At 30.0% G+C, this 16,828-nt stretch overlaps 1 protein-coding gene and 1 long non-coding RNA gene across 2 annotated transcripts; one reads left to right on the top strand and one right to left on the bottom strand.

Moving 5' to 3' along the window:
• The first annotated feature begins 4,950 nt into the window (after nt 1-4,950).
• LOC120078291 (basic form of pathogenesis-related protein 1-like) lies at nt 4,951-5,626 on the top strand. Its single transcript, XM_039032524.1, has one exon. It carries the CDS (start codon nt 5,020-5,022, stop codon nt 5,500-5,502), a length of 483 nt encoding a protein of 160 aa, XP_038888452.1. The 5' UTR covers nt 4,951-5,019; the 3' UTR covers nt 5,503-5,626.
• A 3,966-nt stretch (nt 5,627-9,592) lies between these two features.
• LOC120078771 lies at nt 9,593-12,978 on the bottom strand. Its single transcript, XR_005482091.1, has 5 exons — nt 12,056-12,978; nt 11,826-11,963; nt 11,046-11,209; nt 10,519-10,673; nt 9,593-9,807 (listed from the first exon to the last, which is right to left on the bottom strand). It is a non-coding gene; the product is annotated as an uncharacterized LOC120078771 (long non-coding RNA).
• Nucleotides 12,979-16,828: the final 3,850 nt, after the last annotated feature.

The following is a 16,828-nucleotide window of genomic DNA, read 5'->3' as shown; positions in this document are numbered from 1 at the left end:
TTTTAGCAACATTTTTCTTTATATGCAAGGAGCCCTTTATGAAACTATTTTTTATTGTTAAATTATAGCTTGGTTTTTCTAAAAAGACCCCTAAAAAGTAGATAACGAAATAAATAAATCAACAATTGGAAACAGTGATTATAATATTAATTTTAAATAACCAAATGGTTATCAAACGAGGTTTTAGTTTTTAATTTTTAGTTTTAAAAAATTAAGCCTACAAACACTACTCCGAACTTTTATTTGCATGATCGATATATGTTTTGTTTTACATTTGATTTTTTGTTTTTGAAAATTAAATTTATGAACACTACTTCCACCAATTGGTTTCTTTGTTTTGTTATCTACTTTTTATGCATGTTTTAAAACTTTTATTTGCATGATTGATATATTGGGTAAGAAAAATGTGTATAATAAGCTTCAAAAGAAAGTTAAAATAATAAGTTTCACTAAATCAAGTTGTTTATATCATTACAAATACTTAAACTAAACATATTAAGTAAGTCGTTAGTGACAGCCAACGTCTATCATCTTTTGGTCAATGATTTAAACAAAACTAAAGAAAAAAAACTTCATGAATAGCTAACCATCAATATTTTAATAAAATTAAACTATAACACCATTTTTTTGAACTGATTCTCGGACAATCACTTCAATAAAGAAAAATGACCTACCAACTAACTCTTCAAAATTCAATTTAAAATACTTTTAGATTTTTCTAAAATTCAATTCTATTTCATGCCAAACATCAATTATGCGAAAATCACTCCCATAAATAGGGTTAGCCAAGCTTAGACTAGCAGCAACAACATTCATTTGAAATTGTATATATGCAAACAAGAGCTTTCCAAGTTGAATTGATATGAGCAAAATTAAGGAGACAAATCGGCACAAAAACCAAAACGTACAAGTTAAGCAATGTCAAATACGAATATTCTAAAATAACAAGACAAGATTATGAATGTGATTGGGAGTCACATGTACAAAGTACTATTAAATTAACACCATGAATTGCTTCTCACCAAAACTGCTGATAATGATAATGACAATAATAATAATAATGAAACAAAGATTTTCACCTATAGAAAAAAGAGATGTTTTTAAATGTAGAAAAAATAAATCAAAATATCTACCAAATATGACAAAATTTTAGAACTATCAATGATAGACACTAATAGACTTCAATTAATATCTATCAGTGATATTGATAGACACTGATAGAAGTCTATCAGTGTCTATCAGCGTCTATCATTGATAATTACAAAATTTTACTAGTAAATAGTTTTATCATTTAAAATAATTTCAATAGTTTTATCATTTGAAATAATTTTACTAGAAAAAATGTCAAACTATTTATAGAAATAGCAAAAGACACGTTGGTAGACATTGATAGACTTCTATCAAACTCTATCAATCATAGACTTGTATCAGTTTCTATCACCGATAGTATCAATGATAAATTTCTATCAATTCCTATCATTGATAGATACTGATAAACTTTTCTGAGGGTCTATCAATGATAGACTTGTATTAGTTTCTATCATTGATAGACTTCTATCAACGTCTATTTGTGATAGACATTGATAACAATATTTATTATAATTATAATTAAATTTTGCTGTTTGTATAAATATTTTTAAAATTCCCCTAATAATAATAATAGAGAAATTGATGTATGTTATTCAACCGTTTAGTTTAGGCTTTGTCAGTTTATGAGACATGTGAACCTATGACGCCAACCCCATGCTACATCTTTCTTCTTTCATTATTTTTAAATGCTTTGTTCGATGAACAATTCCCCACTTTATTAAATTACTCAATTAGATAATTAATTGCTCTTTTTATGCAGAAACTTATGGGAGTGTGCATTTGTTCTTTCATTAATTAATTAGAAAACCACTTTGCTTGTTGATTTAAACATACTCAAATAGATAATGTACTACTATTTTAAAAAGTTAATGGTTCGATCTTCGAAAAAAACGACTTTGGATTAGTAAACTAATGGTTTTGAGGTTGTTTGCTAATTTGAGTATAGTTTAGTGATAATTGTATCCATTACCATTTCAAAAATCTATAAATCGATCCCCACTATAAAATAATTGAACATAAACAATAAAAAATAATTAAAAAAAGCCCTCATTTGATAACAATTTGGGCTCCCTTTGATAATCATTTGGTTTTTCGTTTCTGTTTTTGAAAATTAAATCTACTTCAGACACATTTCTTATAATGATTTGCATCGTTCTTAATTACAATGGTTGAATTCTTAGTTAAATTCCAAAAACAAAAATAACTTTTTGAAAGCCACATTTTTTAATTCTCAAAATTTAGCTTGGTTTTTTAAACAATTGGTAAAAAGTAGATAAGAAATAAAGAAATTTGGAGGTTGAAATAGTGTTTATAGACTTAATTTTAAAAAACAGAAACAAAAAATAAAATGATTATGAAACGAGGTCTTGGTTTTTTGTTTTATGTTTTTTGTTTTTGAAAATTAAGCCTATAGACAATACTTGACCTTCAAATTTCTTTTTTCATTATCTTCTTTTTACCAATGATTTATAAAACTAAACAAAAATTTGAAAAAAAAAAAAATATATCTTCTAAAATTTTATTTTTTGGAATTTGGAATTTGACTAAGAATTCTAACTATATACTTAAAAAATGTAGCAATCATCGTAAGAAAGTAGAGGAAATAAATTTAAATTTCAAAAACCAAAACAAAAATTGAAATAATTACCAAATAGAAGGTATGTATTTTGAGAGGTTCATATAGGTCTACTAATTTATGGTTTCCAAATTGGTTGTTAGAGTACTATAAATACTTTTTTATATTGATAACATTTTTCTTCGTGTTGTTTTTTCTCCATGAGGTTTTCTGATTTTGAATTATCAAATTTTTTTCTACGAACCATCTCTTTTGATTATTTTCCCCTATTTTTTGTTATAGAGGGAAGAAGCGTTTGTTTTTATATTTTTCTAATTTTTTTTTTATAATCATTCGATTTTTTATTTTTTGTTGTTAAAATTAAACGTATAATTACTACTATTACTTAAGTGTTTTTATTTTTTTTTCCATCTATCCTCTAACAATGCTTTTGAAGTTTCAGATGATTTTCAAATTTTTTTAATTAAGAATTTGACTAAGATTTTAAACACTTATTCAATAAAGTAAGTTAGAATTTCAAAACCATAAGTTAAGAACCATATCGCTTTTAAATGGAGTCTTGCCTTTTAAGAGAGTCTTATTTAGTATTCAATATTTAATATGCCGATAAAGTCATCTTCGTATCATGGATTGTTGATTATTAATATAACCGAAAAATTCTAGAAAAAAAAAAGACGCTAGACCCGACTAAAACTATATTCAACAAATTTCGTAGCTAAGTTAGTTAAAGTTTCCTCTAAGGTACGAAACTTATATAATGAGGCATATTTAATTTGAATGTAAATTAAAAATTTCACATGCCATTAAATTTAAGTTATTTTTTTTCGTAATACATTCAAAGATGAAAAACTTCTTTGTCAATTTAGAAATTAAAGATTTACATGTCTTCTATAAATCACTAGTCATAAATTTAAGGTATTTCCCTTTAAATCCACAAAACTATAAAATTGAAGTCTCTAAAACTCAACAAATAAACACATCAACAAAAATAACTTAGATTGATATTTTTTTCCTTTTTTTTTTTTTGGTTATCTTCTCGTTAAAAAATGATGGGTGAGTTTTTGAGTAATGTTCAAGGGAGTCTGTCTTTTCCCAAATGAAAGGGTGAGGTTCTTTTCTTCAATAACATCCTCTTATAAACTACACATGTGAACTTTTTTTCCCCCTAAAGAAACCAAAAGAAATTCATGTGAACTTAACAAGTGATGTATGCCCATATGTTATTTAAAATACAAATAAAATATTGTATTAATTATTGTCCAATGATTTGTTATTGCATGGAAAATCACATCTCTATTTTTTTAAAAAAAAATGAAAATTTTTTAATAATTTTTTTTTAAGATTTGAAAATCTCATCTCTATTAACCATCAAAGATTGGAATAACCTAAATATAATTATTACAAAATCTACGATTTACTTAAATTTAAGCATTGGGAAGAGATTTTTTTTAATTCCCATTTTGTCCTTTGGTTTTTTTTCCCATTTTGTTATTTGTTACATAGAGCATGTACATAAAACAAACAATCTAATAGTTGAGATATATTTGAATTTACAGTCACATCTTTTGTCCATTACAACTATTCGGATCGAAGTGTTGTATCATTTCGTGTATTAATTTAGATTATAGATAAGTCGAGATATGTTTGAATGGACGGTGAGTTCTTTATCCGAGTTACTATTATTTTGGACAAAGTAGTTATATAATAAAGGGGTGTATCCTTTCTTTTGACCATAGATAAGAAACATAGAACTATTTAATAATATGAGATACTTTTGAAAAACGTATAGTCATACTCTTTTAATCTTATAAATATTTTTTTTATCTTTTTATTTAAATAGTTACCACTGTAAAACTATATAAAATAATATTTCATTAGTTAGAATCTGTTTAATTTTTTTCAATGTGTTAAAATAAAACTATAAAGTACTTATGTGCAAGCATAGGTTATGGGCTAGTATTTCATAAAAACTTGGAATTTTGATGGCCAAGAAAAGAAAAAACAGACAAGTATTAATGAGAGGAGGGACAATTCTATATCAAATAAAGAGGCAAATTTTATCAACAAAAGCAAGTCAGATGACACATGTGCTTGGCCCATATCTACATAATGTGCCATTATTTGAATGGAAAAAGATGCAACAAACAATAGAAAATTACCCTCTCTTTTATTTTGTCTCATCTTCTTTTCTTTTCTCTCTAAACAATTCCCCAACTACAAATGCAAACCACTAACCCACCATCCCTTCCTTTCTCCACACCTTCTCTATAAATACCCCTTTAGCATACACCAAATCACCACCACCAAATACAAAAGAATATTCTCCTTCTAACTCTTCCAAAACCCCCTTGAAAATGGCTTCCCCCACCATTATTCTCTCTACCATGTGTTTGGTATCTTTCTTCCTAGCTACCATCTCCAAGGCCCAAAACTCCCCCCAAGACTTCGTCGATACCCACAACATCGTTCGAGCAGCGGTCGGTGTCGGCCCAGTCTCCTGGGACGACACCCTAGCCGCCTATGCCCAGAATTACGCCGATAGTAAGATCGATACTTGTGAGATGCAACACTCCAATGGTCCCTATGGCGAAAACCTCGCCGAGGGGTATGACGAGATGACGGCGGTAGAAGCAGTGAAGTTCTGGGCGACCGAGAAAAAGTTCTACAACCATCATTTGAATCGATGCGTCGGGGACGAGTGTGGCCACTACACACAAATAGTGTGGAGGGACACTAAAAACATAGGATGTGCTAGAGTGAAGTGTGAGAACAATTGGGTTTTTGTGATATGCAACTATAATCCTCCCGGCAACTATATAGGCCAACATCCTTACTGAAATCGAATTATAAAAGTTGACTTTATAAGAAAAAATTATATGATGTTGGTATTGATAGTATGCATTTTTATTTGCATATATGTATAAGAATATTAAATAGTTACATGAAATAAAATATATGTATATGAGTTATTTATATGTCTTTTTTTTACTGAAGTTATTTATATGTGTTAGCATATATTCATATTTTTATTTCTCATATTTGTTGAAACATAGCCTATGATAGGAGTAAAAAAAGATCAAAATAAATAATAAATAATTTTAACTCCATTCTAAAAAGAAATTACTCGCTGATTTTACGTAGGTGATTAGGGGAAAAAATTGCAAAGTCTAATACTACTTATTACGGTTAACATGTTGGTTGATCATTTATTTATATTGGTTTGTTTTCCATAATATTTCCTACATTCAATTAATTACATGAAATCATAACTTCATCCCATATATATATTAGTAGCATGAATATAACTCAACTGACGTTAATTTGTACTATCAACTTCGAGTTCAAAGGTTCAATTCACACACCTTACATATTATTAAAAATATCTCAAACATTGAGATGTCAACCGTTCTATTTTTCTTCGGGCTGGGTGGGTGGGGGATGTCAATATATACTCTTAAAATTTGGGGTTTTATATCAATTTACCATATACACTAATAATTATATCATTTTAAATCTTGGATTTTCATGAGTATATCAATTTACATCTTCATTCAAAATTCGTACGAAAAATACCGCGGAAGACTTATAATTATTTCAATTAAATTCTTGAATTTGTCGTAAGTGAATTAATTTAGACTTTTTATTAAGATTATTTTTAAAAATAGTCCATTTAATCAATTCATACACGTCTTTCTTCATATATCACAGTAAAGGAATTGATAATTATAATTACTACCTGAATATTTCTCAAAAGAAATTCTAATTGAGAGTTAAAATTCATTCGCCTATAAAAAAAATAGGATTTAGTTGGTAATACTACAAGTCTTTCACAATATTTCTCTAAACAAAACATAGCAAATATAATAAATTGATACACTTATCTTACTTTAAAATTTAAACCAATATTTTTTTTAGTTAAATTTTAATTGATAGAATCTTGAAGTTTATTATAAATATTTTTTTTTAATTAAATGTCACGACCTGAATATAAAACGATATGGTTTTTTTGGTTGATTATTAAATATGATGCATCAGAATTCTGACAGAAAAATTAAAAGAGATATAGATATGGCATTAAAAGCTTTGAAGTTTAGTAAATATATAATTGTTGTCACCATCGAGTAGTAGAGAGAGTTAGGGTGGTTTTAAAAAACAACCTATTTTAAAATAAAATTGGAGTGTTTGGTAATTACTTAAAATAGTTTTTGAGATATATTTTAAATAATTTTGAAACAAAAATGAATTTTTTCAAAATTTTTTTTTTAAGTCAATCAAAACAGATCCAAAATTTTTCTTTAATTGTATTACGTGAACCACAAATGGAAAAGTTACAGAGATAAATTAGATTAATAGTTCTTTTAAATTGAATTAGTTGGTGTTAATTCTAGAATCTAGAACAACCAAAATTTGTTTTTATTAGTTTAATGAGACGGAAAATATAATATAAGAAATCGAATTAACAAAATTGATTGGACCAAAGTGTAGTTTTTAACTAGAAATGTTCAGAAAAAAATGTTGAACCTTTGCACATCTCCAATGGTAAATAGATTTGATAGTTAATTTTTTTTTTAGAAAAAGGTAAATGAATATTGAGGTTTAATATTTTTGTATTATTATAAATTGTGTAGGTTTATTAGTTTCTAAGATGACAATAGTGATCTTTTATACATTCTCGACTGGAAATGAGATGGAGAAGCAAATCTCTAAGTTCAAAGAAAAATTACCCTTGAGCTAAGTAAGCTCACTTTGGCCATAGATCACATAGTTGGATATATTTGGAGTTTATCCACACCTTGTCACACCCTTGACCTTCTCTCCTCAAAGGAAGATATACTTCTCTTATTCTAACGTTGGGTACAACCCTATGTAAGTTTATAAAAACTCGAGGAGAGGAGGTCGAGAACATAGCTTCATAAAAATCCATGAGAACCCGACAAACTTGGATACCTCAATCCTAGGGTTGGATTGGGCTAGATTTGTTTTCGGCTTTGATTGGGTTAGAATGTGGGAGAACGAAAATTTCTGTATGAGTTATTGGGTTATAGTATTTTTTATTAGATTGTGCATGCAATACTAATAGTTGTGGAACTAACACCTTTCTGAAGACACTTAAAAAATCAATGGAAAAAATATTCATATAGAAAACAAGAAAAAGGACAAACCACCTCATTTCTTGTACCTTCTAATATAATGATGGAAAATGAGCTAATACTAGTAACTTTGTGAGGCTACAATGTTTAACCAACAGACGTATATAGAATGTATAGCATATGTTAAGATGATAATCCTTGTTGAATTACCTTTTAGATTCATATGAAAAAGGTTTATCTTACCACATATACATTTGGAATTTATAACAAAATGTTAACTACATTGTAATCATTACACATTTTATTCATTCTGAATGACCTTTGTAAAAGAAGATTTTGAACTTTTTGTCAAATTTGCTAATTATAAGAGAGAAACTATTGCATAAGGTGATTGATAGTTGTCTGTTGAAATGAAAGATCGACGAAACTTTTTCCATCACTACTAATAATAGAAGTTCCTATGATATGCCTATTCCTTATATAAAAGAGAAGACTCAAAAATTGAAAATATGTAGTTTTAGATGTAGAAATATGAAACATAATGTGTTGTACTCACATAATTAAAACATTGTTGTTAATAATGGGATGAATGATATGCATGACTTTATTACTAGTATCTACGTAGTAAGATATCTTACGATCAATATTTTAGAGCACTTCACATAACGTTCCGAACTTTTAAAATTTGGCTTGAGTATTTAAATATAATTATATATATGTATGTGAGTTCCCTTTTTTTAAAAAATTAAGTTTTTGAATAATTCATATAATTTTGGGAATATAATATTTTCTTAGGTTTTAATTCAAGCTTTAAAACCCAATCCTCAACTTTTCAATGATTTACCCCAAATATTTTTAGGCTTTAAATTAGAAAATTCTATTGGAAGTTAGAATTTAATGTAATAAATCTTATTAGGATTGGGAAGTTCAATATGGATCCTATTTAGGTTAGACTTTTAAAATCAATAGAACCATTGAGTTAGGTTAGAACTGTTCAATTCTCAATTAGAAAGAAAATTTCTCTAAGAAATATTTTCAACTTTAACATTCATGCTCTTTCTTCTCCATTATTGATCAAGAAATTATTATTTTGGTTTGGGCACATGTCAATTAGGTCAAACAAGTGTTTATGTGAGTGGTTTGAATAACTACTGAATTTTATTAATTTAAGGTAGGTGGCACTACTATTAGAATACCTTTGAGCAAGACAAAATTATTGTGATAATATTTTTTCATTAAGCATGTCTTCCTATGTGCTTATTTATGATTGACAAACATGTATATCAATTTAGCATGAATTGTGATTTTATGTGATTTAATGTGGAACGACCTGCACATGCATGTTAAATGATTTTTTTTTTCTAACAAGGTACAAGAGGATGGGTCAATAGATACAATCACTATAAGAGTTATGGGCTTTAATGTCGGTTTAAAATCGACATTAAAGGGCTTTAATGTTGGTTGACAACTAACATTAAAGATAGTGTTATTAATGCCCTTTAATGTCGGTTGTCTTTAATATCAGTTTTAAGTTGACATTGAAGAGGGTGTACAATATCTGTTTAAAATCGACATTAAAGAGATTTAATAACACTATCTTTAATATCGGTTGTCAACCGACATTAAAGCCTTTTAATTCGGTTAGCCTAAAATTCTTGTCCATTTCTTAAAATTATTATCCGTTTTTTGTAAATACCATGTCCGATTTTTCAATTATTGTCCGTGTATTTAATATGATTATTGTCCAATCCATTTTAATGTCTGTCAAAAAGTTAAAAACGACATGTCCCTAAAACCAAGGTAATCAACCTGTCCATGCAGAAAATAAATTCTTAATTGCATTCACAAATTCATAATAATAAGTCATAAAAGAGGAATTGGATGATAATTTAACTCTAAAACCAAGGTAATCAACAAATTACCAAAACTCATAAGCGTAAAAAAGTGCACACACACTTGTTGCCATTATATAATGTTTTCCAAGTAGTCATTCAATTGCTCCTTCATTATGTTCTCTCCACCATCTACCACAGATTTGATCCAAATCGCTTCCTGCAAGCAAAAATAAATAAAAAAAGGCAAACAACATATAATAAGAATTCAATTACCTCATACAAAGAATTTATGAAATTAAGCTGGGGAGCTATGGAAAGACAACATGGGAATTTATGATTTCGAGTCTTTATGGGAATTTGCAAAGAAAACCAAGATATAATGTTCTGTTATAAACAACCACACAGAAGCCCGAATCACATAATAAAAATCCAAAATATGCCAAAACATAAGCATAAGCATGATTCCAAGGGCAAATCTAAAAAGCACACCAAATGAATACAAGATTTCAATTAAATGAAACCACAAAAAATATCTCCAACTAAAATGATTCTATCGATGGTAAATCCTAGATTATCCAAACAAGATTCCAAGGACGAATTAGATTCAAATTGACGAAGAAGCACAATAAATGGTTAAAGAAGAGATAACAAAAGATTCGACGATGATATGAAGAATTAACCTAACTCACAATGCATGAATAACCCACAAACTACCATAGTGCAACCACATTCATTTAGACAAATAATGCATAAATATAAACTACCAAAGGATACCTAAGAATTTCCTACCATAAACCACTCAATGGAAGTCATAAACAACTAAGCTATGACTACCATAATTGCAGGATAGTCATATCATTCCAACACTGAATCTAATCCAAATTTTATAACAAATAGACTTTTAAGATAAGCATCTTATAAATATTACCTTGTACTTGTTATTAATATCGTTATGAAGTCATTTTTGTGTTGGGTGCACTTTCTCCACTTGTCAACCTTCTTAAAACATGTCAAATGCAATCTTCCTATCTTCCTTCCAAATCCCCAAGAATCAAAATTTAGCCTTACACGTCAAACTTGAACCTAACAAAATGAAAAACTTCACTCAAAATCATTTCATTATTGTTCAAATGAGTTAGCTCAAAAATTCTAATTCAACTAGTTTCCAAAAGAACCTTACTCTGAGATAGTTTAATTCTTATCTCAATTTAACATATGCGAACGATGAATCAATAATGCTAAAAAGAAAGTCTAATAATTTAGATTGATTCATTTATGAAAATTAAAGAACTTAATTCAAACCGTAATTATTTTGAAATGTTAGTTGACAACTCCTAAATTGAGTTTTGAAATTGGGATAACAACCTAGTACCATTCTTACATCCAAATAGGCATGTATGAGGGAACAAGTTTCATGCACCTACTAATAAAACAAAATCATTAATAAGGAAATACCTTAATCAAATTCAATATAATTATTGGATTCCCATATCTCAAAACAAGATTTTCAAACTGTAGTCTTGTGGCTTCGTAATTCTGATCCTTCTTTGACACTGGTTCAATGCCGTACAAAGTTTATAAACAAGTTGATCAAATAGGTTCAATGCCGTCTCAAGCTTCTGAACAACAAAAAGAGTGTAATTATAAAGCCATTGAGAGAAGATATTGTGCAACTTCTTCAAAATGGCTACGATAAAACTACCTTCAATAGGGTACAATTTAATCATTTGGGTTTTCATTATTGTTACAAATTAAGAACAACCCCTCTTCAATTTCTTTAAAAAAATCTTGTTCAGGTTGAGTCGATTGTGAAAGATGAAACTAGAATGCCAGCTTATGAGATTTTGGACAATTTTTGTGAATTTATACTCTTAAATCTCTCCTACATACGGAAACAGACCGACCAAATGACATAAAATGTTCTAAACATAGAAGAAAATCTTAAGAGGAATAAATGTTTATGGGTATGTTCCATTTCGTTTCTCTTGTAAATAGTCGATATGTTTGGATGAACCGATTTCACTAGCTCTGAACTGAAATACTACCATACTTGCGGCAAGTAGCACTCAAACACCATGAATTTCTTATGAAATCATGAGGTGTTCAATGTCTAGTATGCTTTATGATGGGGATGTCAATAATATACGCTCAAATCACATATGTGTACTTAAGGAACTAAATGTACAAAGACTCCATTGGTATGAAAATCTAGTGAAGAAATTAAGGCATACGAACCAGTTTCCTTTTCTTCATTTCTCTGAGAGCTAGTTCACCAAGATCGACCTTTGGGAGATGCTTGGCTTTTGGCACAACATTAGACATTAGATTTAAGACCTTAACAACTGGTTTTGGCGGTTTCACATCGTCTGCACTCTTAAAAAGCAATGAAATCCCTATTCACATACCTGTACAAGCTAAAACAATATAAAAAACACTTTTTCCATTGCAGAATTGTTTGAACTTACTTTACACATGAGAGCCACAAGAACCACTCCATCCCATAGCTTTGGTTCTTTCAAGTACATTATCAAAGTAATAGCTTCCCCCATGGACTGTCCGAATATGAAATGAGGCAATCCTTTCAATTCTAGTCTACCTGCGAGTTGAAATAAAAGATCCGGTAATAAAAAAGGATTCAGAAATGATGGTAAGAGTAATTATCCGCATACACAGTTAGTATCAACCCACCAACAAACCTTTAAACTTCTTGTATTGTTTTATAACATCCTCAACTAGTTGATCAATGTCAGGAATTTAACCATGCAATCCTTTCGAAAGACCCAAACCCGAATAGTCCATAACACAATTTCACAATGCACAACACAAAAATTTCATTCAACACTCATCCGTCAACAATCAAACATCGAATCCTCGATCATCCATACCAATCACAGTCACAGAATCAAATTCAAAACTCAATCAACCTGATTAACAAGCTGCTGAGGTTGAAGGAAAGGGTCAGTGAGAGAGCGAGCTCGAGAACTCAAACTCCACGACAAGGCGTTCCGATTCTTCTTACCGGAGGTCAGCTGCCGGAGCAAAGTAGAGTGATCAAACGACAAAGGATAATCGAGTGGACGTTTCTGGTAAAGCATTGTCGTTGCCTCCAAAACCTACTCTGAACTCAGTGAGTCTTCGATCTTCTCTCTCCGCAAAGAGCGCATTTGAGACCATCGATTGCTGGAAGTGGACAAGGAGGGGGGTCAGAAGGTGTTAGCAAGATGCTTGGTCAGGTTGTGGGTTTCGCGTGGAAGGATGAAAGGAGTCGCATTGGAAGGGATTCATGTGGGTTATGTGTGAGTGCAAGTTTAATAATGAAAGGAAAAGGAAAAGGGGGGAAGAAAATTGGTTATGTTCTTTTTTTTAAAAAAATAAAAGCGGATTTTTTATGTCGATTTTTAAACCGACATTAAAGGTGTACCTACAATGTCGGTTTAAATCCGACATTAAAGATCCGTTTTTTAAAAAAACAAAACCGACATAATACATCTGATTTCACTTTTTCCAACCGACATTAAAGCCCAAAATTCTTGTAGTGACTAGGACATCCCAACTAGGTCGACACCTTTTTAGCATCCTCATCACATCTGAAGACAAAAAGAGATGTATTCAAACAAATCACAATATTTATACAAAGAGAGCTAGAGTAAAGCTCCAACCATAAAAGCTAACGAAAAAGCAGTAAAAATTAAAGAAATGTCTTTCAGTTTAGAACAATGGAAGAGACATCATAATTACAAAAATTTACACTGAATCATTATAGCAAACAACCTTTGTGCACTGAATATACCATCCTTTGACGACTTCCACATAATTTGATCAGCAGCCTCGTCATTTGTTGGTGGGTTCCAGGGAGAAGAAATGTCTTCCCAAGTTTCGAGCTCCCTCTATAGAGTGGTTTTCGGGGTTTAAGATTCCATTGAGAAGTAGTCGAATTCCATATTTCTCTAATAGACGTCATAGAACTGCTGGTTAAAGCAAACAACCTTTGTGCACTTTGATGAAGAATGCCATTTGATGACTACCAATCATACCAAAACAAAGTGTCTTGTCCACTATTAATTTTCCTGGTGATATGTTGGAGGACATGGTTTTCTAGTTTGGCATTATTGTTCCATGTCGATTTCGAGCTACTAATGCCTGCAAATATTTGGAATGGTCCCTGGCTGTTTGGTTTTGTATTTTGCATCAATGAAGGAGCGCCATAAACCGTCTCTTTTTAGTAAGATATCTCCATAACCATTTCCTAAGGAGGACAGGGTTTTATGTCCTAAAATTTGTAGTTTGTAAAACAATAAATTTATTCTGAAATTCAATAAAGTTGTTAAAATTTGATTCAATAAAGTTGTAATTGAATTTATGGATTGCTTATTTCGTTTTAGAAATAAATCCAATAAACTAAAAGCTCAATGACTTTTATATGAGTACTTGAACTTTATGTGGAGACATAAAAGTGGATCAGATTCGAGTAAATAGTTAAAATGATCTATAGTATATGAATAAGGTTGGTGCCTTATTCTGGTAACACTATTGGATGCAGTCGACTTTGTATGTGTTACAAAGAGTTGTAAAGTACTACAAACAAAGTGATCCTAATTCGTTCATGTAGTGACATGAGGAGTGGGGGTGTCATGTGCAATGAGTTTGCATAAAATCGGACCAAGAAATAAGTCACTCTTACTTTATAACGCTGTTTATTATTTAAGACTTTCATAGCGATGACCTAGGTAACTTAACTTTAATCTTGAGCTAACTATAAATTCCTGTTTGTTCGGGATTATCCTTAGATTTGCATAAGTGAGGGTTCGCTCAACAACGTCGGCTCAATAAGCCTTCCATTTCAGGGATAAGATCGGGTAGATAGCTTGGGACATATGTTACAAGATGGAATTCACTCCTACCCGCTTTCAAGGATAGTAGAGAGGTTGTTTCCTTAAATGCTCATTCTGGATTTTCAACAAGGGGCCCCACCCTCTCTTTGTTCCTAGAGAGATTCTGTTTGTTGATTGGTTCCCAAAAAAATTATTCATTAGAGGATCAGTGGAACTTAAGAAACAAGAGGTAATCTCAGGGGTAAAACAGTCATTTGACCTTGCTGTTATTACGAACAATCAGTGAAAGGTTAACTTACTAATCATGGTTATATCATGTGGACACAATATATCTACAGTGAGAGAAGTGCAACTACTAGGCTTCAGTGGAGTGACCTTGTCGTTAGCGAATGGGGGTTAACTCAATGTAAAGAGTTTAGCCAATTAATCTCGGATCGTTGGAGTCCATGATTTTTAGGTCTATTAGATCCCCTACTAGCTCATAAATGGATTAGCCTTAGAATAGCGTGATAAGTTCATTTAAAATATTCAAATTCGAATTAAGGGAATTAGTAATTATATGTGATATAATTACACATTTAATTTTAGAATTAAACGTAGTTAGAGAATATAAAAATATGATTTAAATATTCATTTCATGAATGAGGATTCATGATGATGAAACTGGTGACAAAATTAATTTAATATTTGATATTAAATTAATTAAATTATTTAATTAATTATTAATTATTCATTTTATTAGAAAAATTGATTATTGAATTAATTTTTTGAAAATTAATAAAATTTAAATATAAATTAAAGAATTAAAATTGGAAAAAGTTTAAATTCAAAATGAAAAGGAAATTGAAAATTGAGAAAAATCCCATGGTGGGATTTTCCAATTTTCAAGCTTACACCTTAGTCATCTTTGCACCACATTTTTCAACTCAATTTTAAAGGAAGAGCTAGAATACATATATGCATTCTGATTACATGAATTGTCTGAATAAAACCACTCTTGATTGAGTGGAAAATACTATGCAAATAAGTGGTATTTGCTGTGTTCTTCAAGTTGAAGAAAGTTTCTTCAACAGTGCTGAACCAGTGTATTTTCTCCTCTCAATTCCCAAATTTAAGCTTGTTTTGAGTCCCACAACTCAAACTAAGGCTTCTAGAGAATAGTAGAAAAGCTCTAGTGGTGTTCCACGGTCTGAATTGGAGAACATTGTAGCTGTATTTCGTTGAAATAGAGGATCTTCAAAGGTATGTAATGAAACCCTCTTGATACCTCATGCTTAATTTGATGCCAAAATTGAGGAATTAGAATACTTAATAATCCTGTTTTCTTCCACTGTTTGTTTCTTTAAACCAACAAAGAGAGATAAGTACCAGATGTACGAGTAAAAAATATTCATTTATCTCGATATTAAGTGCCTTCAATTTACCTGGGAAATTGGACATTTCCATAATGTACTCCTTTATGTTTCCATTGCCCTTATACCCCATAGAAGTTAAAGAAGTGAAAGGACTACTTCTGCTTTTTTCATTTTTAGCAAAATATTTATCAATTTCAGCAAGCAACTTATTTGCATTTTCAATTTCCGAGATAGAGCCTTGAAAAGACTTCGTAATGGAGTGCTTAATGATCATCAAATATATGCAATTTGACTTCTCTCTATATTAGTCGTATTTGGTTATTCCTTAGTAGAAGTAGGTTTATCGGTCCTTAATGCAAGGTCCAAATCCATACACCCGAGAAGTATCTCTAGGCTTTCCTTCTAAATATTGAAGTTCAATCCATTTAACTTAGGGATTGAACTCAGATTTCTAGATATTTGAGTAAGACCAACTAAAACAATAAACAACAAAACATATACTCACAAATAAACTATAATAAAATAATTTCACATATGTGGTGGACCCCTTTAACAAGATACCTAGCACAACATTGATGTCCAGCCTTTAGACAAAAAACACCAACTGTAAATGGTACCGTCAATGTAGTAATCAAAGTACTGACAATAAACTCTGTCAAAAATAGTCTTTCTTTGGACAAACTATTTTTTCGCATGACCAATCTTTATAATTGTAACAGACTCATTACCACATGCATACCCAAAATTTGGCCAAATAATTATTTTTCTTTGGACCGATAATTATCCGCCTAAATTCAACGATATGCACATCTTATATTTTATAGTTAAATTAATCTAGATAACATAGGCTACTTTGGTAACATATTATTTTGAATAATTCATTTTAAAATATAAAATACAATAATATAACAATATTATTATAAAAAATAATGGAAAAAGAATACAAATAATCTTTATCGTAAATTCACCAAAAATTTGCATAGTACAATTAAAGCAACATGTGAAATATTACAAAAAATCAACAACCAAATTCAAACTCAAGTCCATTAAA

Source organism: Benincasa hispida, chromosome 5 (assembly GCF_009727055.1).
Source record: "Benincasa hispida cultivar B227 chromosome 5, ASM972705v1, whole genome shotgun sequence".
NCBI classification, from domain to species: domain Eukaryota; kingdom Viridiplantae; phylum Streptophyta; class Magnoliopsida; order Cucurbitales; family Cucurbitaceae; genus Benincasa; species Benincasa hispida.
This window is presented reverse-complemented; position numbering and strand designations above follow the sequence as displayed.